The 7,472-nt window shown below is 41.3% G+C and overlaps 1 protein-coding gene across 3 annotated transcripts in view; it reads left to right on the forward strand.

The window, feature by feature from the left end:
• Positions 1–7,342, forward strand: part of LOC109872642 (cytospin-B-like) — a 171,800-nt gene extending 164,458 nt beyond the window's left edge. For all 3 annotated transcript variants that reach the window (XM_020463951.2, XM_020463950.2, XM_020463952.2), the window contains one exon: positions 6,246–7,342. In XM_020463951.2, coding sequence (XP_020319540.1) covers positions 6,246–6,335 — 90 coding nt within the window. In that variant the 3' untranslated portion in view covers positions 6,336–7,342. The remainder of the gene's footprint in view (positions 1–6,245) is intronic.
• The last annotated feature ends 130 nt before the right edge of the window (positions 7,343–7,472 follow it).

Consider the following 7,472-nt stretch of genomic DNA (forward strand, 5'->3'; position numbering starts at 1 on the left):
TATTGGTTCCGACTGCCATGTCTTTGTGAAACAGAGAATAGGTGAATGGGTGATCTCCGCATGTGTGGTTCCCACCATGAAGCATGGAGGAGGAGGTGTGATGAATTTCAGAGTGAAGGAAAAGCAGCCAACAAGGGCTCAGCATATGTGGGAACTCCTCCAAGACTGTTGGAAAAGCATTCCAGGTGAAGCTGGTTGAGAGAATGCCAAGACTGTGCAAAGCTGTCATCAAGACAAAGGGTGGCTACTTTGAATAATCTAAAATCTAAAATATATTACTACATGATTCCATATGTGTTATTTCATAGTGTTGATGTCTTCAGTATTATTCTACAACGTAGAAAATAGTAAAAATAAAGAAAAACCCTTGAATGAGTAGGTGTGTCCAAAATGTTGGCTGGTGCTGTATATATATACAGTGGGGCAAAAATGTATTTAGTCAGCCACCAATTGTGCAAGTTCTCCCACTTAAAAAAGATGAGAGAGAGGCCTGTAATTTTCATCATAGGTACACTTCAACTTCAACAAGTTTTTAGACAAAATGAGAAAAAAAATCCAGAAAATCACATTGTAGGATTTTTTATTAATTAATTTGCAAATTATGGTGGAAAATAAGTATTTGGTCACAAACAAGCAAGATTTCTGGCTCTCACAGACCTGTAACTTCTTCTTTAAAGAGGCTCCTCTGTCCTCCACTCGTTACCTGTATTAATGGCACCTGTTTGAACTTGTTATCAGTATAAAAGACACCTGTCCACAACCTCAAACAGGCACACTAAAAACTCCACTATGGCCAAGACCAAAGAGCTGTCAAAGGACACCAGAAACAAAATTGTAGACCTGCACCAGGCTGGGAAGACTGAATCTGCAATAGGTAAGCTGCTTGGTTTGAAGAAATCAACTGTGGGAGCAATTATTAGGAAATGGAAGACATACAAGACCACTGATAATCTCCCTCGATCTGGGGCTCCACGCATGATCTCACCCCGTGGGGTCAAAATGAATGAGTGAATGACCTGCACAGAGCTGGGACCAAAGTAACAAAGCCTACCATCAGTAACACACTACGCCGCCAGGGACTCAAATCCTGCAGTGCCAGACGTGTCCCCCTGCTTAAGCCAGTACATGTCCAGGCCCGTCTGAAGTTTGCTAGAGAGCATTTGGATGATCCAGGAGATGATTGGGAGAATGTCATATGGTCAGATGAAACCAAAATATAACTTTTTGGTAAAAACTCAACTCGTCGTGTTTGGAGGACAAAGAATGCTGAGTTGCATCCAAAGAACACCATACCTACTGTGAAGCATGGGGGTGGAAACATCATGCTTTGGGGCTGTTTTTCTGCAAAGGGACCAAGATGACTGATCCGTGTAAAGGAAAGAATGAATAGGGCCATGTATCGTGAGATTTTGAGTGAAAACCTCCTTCCATCTGCAAGGGCATTGAAGATGAAACGTGACTGGGTCTTTCAGCATGACAATGATCCCAAACACACCGCCCGGGCAATGAAGGAGTGGCTTCGTAAGAAGCATTTCAAGGTCCTGGAGTGGCCTAGCCAGTCTCCAGATCTCAACCCCATAGAAAATCTTTGGAGGGAGTTGAAAGTCCGTGTTGCCCAGCAACAGCCCCAAAACATCACTGCTCTAGAGGAGATCTGCATGGAGGAATGGGCCAAAATACCAGCAACAGTGTGTGAAATCCTTGTGAAGATTTCTCATTTTGTCTGTCATAGTTGAAGTGTACCTATGATGAAAATGACAGGCCACTCATCTTTTTTAGTGGGAGAACTTGCACAATTGGTGGCTGACTAAATCCTTTTTACCCCACTGTACATATACAATAGACTTGCCAAAGTATTCATCCCCCTTGGCATTTTTCCTATTTTGTTGCCTTACAACCTGGAATTAAAATGTATTTTTGAGGGGCGTTGTATCATTTGATTTACACAACATGCCTACCACTTTGAAGATGCAAAATATATTTTTGTGTGAAACAAGCAAGAAATAAGACATAAAAACAGAGAACTTGAGCGTGCATAACTATTCACCCCACCAAGTCAATGCATTGTAGAGCCACATATTGCAGCAATTACAGCTGCAAGTCCACAGGGACTTTTGCCCATTCTTGAAGGCAAAACTGCTCCAGCTCCTTCAAGTTGGATGGGTTCCACTGGTGTACAGCAATCATACCACAGATTCTCAATTGGATTGAGGTCTGGTCTTTGACTAGGCCATTCCAAGACATTTAAATGTTTCCCCTTAAACCACTCGAGTGTTGCTTTAGCAGCATGCTTAGGGTCATTGTCCTGCTGAAAGGTGAACCTCCGTCCCAGTCTCAAATCTCTGGAAGACTGAAACAGGTTTCCCTCAAGAATTTCCCTATATTTAACGCCATCCATCATTCCTTCAATTCTGACCAGTTTCCCAGTCCCTGCCGATCAAAAACATCCACACAACATGATGCTGCCACCACCATGCTTCATTGTGGGGATGGTGTTCTCGGGGTGATGGGATGTGTTGGGTTTGCGCCAGACATAGTGTTTTCCTTGATGAACAAAAAGCTCAATTTTAGTCTCATCTGACTAGAGTACCTTCTTCCATATGTTTGGGGAGTCTCCTACGTTGCTTTTGGCGAACCCCAAATGTTTTTGCTTATTTTTTTCTTTAAGCAATGGCTTTTTTCCTGGCAACTCTTCCGTAAAGCCCAGCTCTGTGTAGTGTATGGCTTAAAGTGGTCCTATGGAAAGATACTCCAATCTCCACTGTGGAGCTTTGCAGCTCCTTCAGGGTTATCTTTGGTCTCTTTGTTGCCTCTCTGATTAATGCCCTCCTTGCCTGGTCCATGAGTTTTGGTGGACAGCCCTCACGTGGCAGGTTTGTTATGGTACCATATTCAATCAATTTTTTAATAATGGTTTTAATGGTGCTCCGTGGGATGTTCAAAGTTTCTGATATTTCTTTATAACCCAACCCTGATCTGTAATTCTCCACAACTTTGTCCTTGACCTGTTTGGAGAGCTCCTTGGTCTTCATGGTGCCGCTTGCTTGGTGGTGCCCCTTGCTTAGTGGTGTTGCAGACTCTTGGGCCTTTCAAAACAAGTGTATATATACTGAGATCATGTGACAGATCATGTGACACTTAGATTGCACAGGTGGACTTTATTTAACTAATTATGGGGCTTCATAGCAAAGGGGATGAATACATGTTCACGCAACACTTTCCTTTTTCTTTTTTTGAATTTATTGAAACAAGTCATTTTTCCACTTCACTTTTTATTTCACTTCACCAATTTGGACAATTTTGTTTATGTCCATTACATAAAATCCAAATAAAAATCCATTCAAATTACAGGTTGTAATGCAACAAAATAGGAAAAAGGCACTGTATATATATATATATATATATATATACATGCTCGTTCTGATATTTATATGTATTATTTAAATATTTGTATTATGTGTGTATTGCTAGGTATAACTGCATTTCACTTTGATTTGATTCTAATAGTATGATTAATGAATAACTAAATGAATGCAAATCCTTCTGAGTCAACACACACATGACTAATAGTTATTTTAAAATAAATATTTGCACTGTAAACCTAGTGGAGGGGATATCTGTGTGGATGTATCAGTCTTAGGCATTGGTACACTATGTGTTCTTTATGACAGTGTATGTTAGGTCTAGTAGATGTTAACTTAACTTGACAGTGGTGTTTTCCATGTCCTACATTATATGTGACGTTTTGTCCTCAGTGCATGCGAAGAGCAAGCCAAGGCTCACTATGGTAGCTGGGTGTTTGGGAGAGTCAGGCTTGTCTCCGATTTTTGGATCCTTACACAACCAAAATAATGGGAAATCTTTTAGGTGGTAGCAAAGCACAGCCAGCAGCCGCGTGGACAAATGTGGACAAGGGAAAAAGTGTGTTTGTCACCAGAGGAGTTTAGAACGTGTTGTGACATTTGACTTTACCAGTGTAATTTCAATAAATATACATCACAGACTGTCAGTATAAAGTGTACTGCCGGTACACTTTATAACTTGAAAACTGTCTCTTTAAACTAGAATAGACAACCCAGACGGAAAACAGTGACGCACATAACACACAACACCCCTTCTACGGGCGTGTGGTGGAGGGTTTTTGAAATGTAACTGTAACTGATGTGAAATGGCTAGCTAGTTAGCGTGGTGCACGCTAATAGCGTTTCAATCGGTGACGTCACTCGCTCTGAGACCTTGAAGTAGTTGTTCCCCTTGCTCTGCAAGGGCTGCAGCCTTTGTGGAGTGATGTGTAACGATGCTTTGTGGGAGGCAGTTGTTGACATGTGCAGAGGGTCCCTGGTTCAAGCCCAGGTAGGGGCGAGGAGAGGGATGGAAGCTGTACCGTTACGTAACATCCAATCAAAATCTTGTCGCTGAGAGTCAACAGACCATTCAAACTGTTTTTGGAAAAAAAACGAAGTCCTCAAAGTGCTGTACAGAAACCCAGCCTAAAACCCCAAACAGCAAGCAATGCAGGTGTAGAAGCACAGTGGCTAGGAAAAACTCCCTAGAAAGGCCAAAACCTAGGAAGAAACCTAGAGAGGAACCAGGCTATATGGGGTGGCCAGTCCTCTTCTGGCTGTGCCGGGTGGAGATTATAACAGAACATGGCCAAGATGTTCAAATGTTCATAAATGACCAGCATGGTCAAATAATAATAAGGCAGAACAGTTGAAACTGGAGCAGCAGCACGGCCAGGTGGACTGGGGACAGCAAGGAGTCATCATGTCAGGTAGTCCTGAGGCATGGTCCTAGGGCTCAGGTCCTCCGAGAGAGAGAAAGAAAGAGAGAATTAGAGAGAGCACACTTAAATTCACACAGGACACCGAATAGGACAGGAGAAGTACTCCAGATATAACAAACTGACGCTAGCCCCCCGACACATAAACTACTGCAGCATAAATACTGGAGGCTGAGACTAATCCCTCCCTTCTTTATCCATACCACATTAGAAGTTGGAGTGGCAGGTAGCCTAGCGTTTAGCGCGTTGGGTCATTAACCGAAAGGTTGCTAGATCAAATCCCTGAGCTGACAAGGTATAAATCTGTTGCTCTGCCCCTGAACAAGGCAGTTAACTCACTGATCCTAGGCTGTCATTGTAAATAATAATTTGCTCTTAACTGACTTGCCTGGTTAAATATATTTAAAAAAATAAGTTCAATAATAACAGGCGACTGCATGTTTTCATGTTCATTTGGATGGGGGAATTCAAATTGCCAACGATACAATGCAATTGTGTTCGTTGTCTGTAGCTTATGCCTGCCCATACCATACCCCACCCCACTATGGGGCACACTGTTCACAACGTTGGCATCAGCAAACCACTCGCCCACACACACATGGTCTGCAATGTTGGAGGCTGCTTATGGTAGAGAAATCCACATTCAATTCTCTGGCAAAAGCTCTGGTGGACATTCCTGCAGTCAGTATGCCAATTGCATGCTCCCTCAAAACTTTAGACATCTGTGGCATTGTATTGTGTGACAAAACAGCACATTGTATAGAGGTCTTTTATTGTCCCCAGCACAAGGTGTACCTGTGTAATGATCATACTGCTTAATCAGCTTCTTGATATGCCACACCTGTCAGTTGGATAGATTATCTTGGCAAATGAGAAATGCTCACTAACAGGGATGTAAACCAATTTGTGCACAAAATTTGAGAGAAATTCGATTTTTGTGCGTATAGAACATTTCTGGGATCTTTTATTTCTGCTCATGAAACATGGGACCAACGCTTTACATGTTGCGTTTATATTTTTGTTCAGTGTACATTGTTTATGGGTTTCCCAGATCTATGCCATTGTCATGAAACCCAAATGAACGCTTTCAGCCCAGACGACAGACTGATTACGTCTGACAGTTGACCGTATGGTGGTGGTGACGCACTAGTAAACACAACTAAAGCTAAGGCTGCTATATAAAGCTGACCCAAACCTGGCTAGGGCTGCTTTGAAGGCAGTGTCACAGTAAAGAACAGGTAGTCTGACCCTGTATAAGCCAGCTTGTTTCTCTAAGGGCTAAGCCTTTTGTCTGTCTCTCATTATTATTACCTCTGATTTGTGTCAATCTTGTATATTATATAATATATGTAGAATATGCCCATGTTTATATATAGCATCAATGTATGACATGTATTATGCTCCTACATCATACTGTTGAGTGAACTCTATTTTTTCTTTGTCTGTGTGTCTGTCCTTGCAGGACATTGATGAGTTGATGCACACGGACAGACCAGACTGGCAGACTGTAATGCAGTACGTTTCTCAGATCTACAAGTACTTTGAGACTTGACCAGAGAAGAGGAGAAGGAGGATTAGGAGGAAGAAGAAGAGGAAGAATGGAGGCACAGCAGCACTTTTTGTCTGGTCCAAGTCTCCTTCTCTCAACATAGAACCCTAGAACACTGTCTCAACCCCCTCAACACTTGCATCCATCTCAACACTAAATGCACGAAGAACCCTCCTGTTCATTTGAAGTTTGATCCTGCTTACTGTTACTGTTTTGTACATAATGGTACAACTGACGCTGAGTGTCAGAATGCTGAATTCTCTGACTGCATATAAGAAGACACGCTGCAATTATATTGGATTGTTTATGTTGAAGTCAAATGATTATTTTGAAATTATACTTTAAAGGAAGGGTTTGATTTTACATGAGAAGCCTATATCAAATAAAATTGCCTGGTTTCTGATTATCCATAAGAAACCATTGCCTTTGTTTTTGTTTTGAGACCGACCCATGTTGCCATCTATGATGTCATACTAAAATGAATTGACAACACCTAAATGTAGCTCTGAATAATTAGATTTTACATTCACTTTTATGTTATTATTAATACAGAATGTATTTGCTGTTTGTATGCTGTGGGACTGACTGACTGACTCAATCAAACCATTGTATGATGTGTCCTTTAGCAAGTGTTGTTTCTAGTTCTTGCACAGCAATATGGTTTTGTCTCCAGCAAGCATCTTTCAGCTGGAGCTATCATACTGGGGATGGTCGAATGAACAAGAACTGCAAAATGTATTCAAACTATGACATTTATGAAAATGTCATCCAAATGTACCATGAAGGACACTTTATACTATCTGGAATCAATCAAACAACCTTGAATTTGCAGCTTCAGTTATGGTTTGTCTCTTATAAAGAAGGAAATGCTGCATAGTGTTTATTTATTTACATATGTGCTGGGAAATGTGAGAATGATGCAGGAAATGTATGTGAGCATTTTTTATTTACTGAGATTTCAGAGATTTACTCAGAGGTGGATATTGTTAAATAAAGTATTTTGTCTATCAGCACTGGTCATTCTCACACTTTCTAGTGTGCGTGCGCGCATGCACCTGCATGTGTGTTAGCTGAGATTGGTTGTCATCTGAGTGAGTTACTATTGGTACCCATATATTAATTTCCCCTCTCCTTTTGTTT

Source organism: Oncorhynchus kisutch, linkage group LG28, assembly GCF_002021735.2.
Source record: "Oncorhynchus kisutch isolate 150728-3 linkage group LG28, Okis_V2, whole genome shotgun sequence".
Lineage (NCBI taxonomy): Eukaryota > Metazoa > Chordata > Actinopteri > Salmoniformes > Salmonidae > Oncorhynchus > Oncorhynchus kisutch.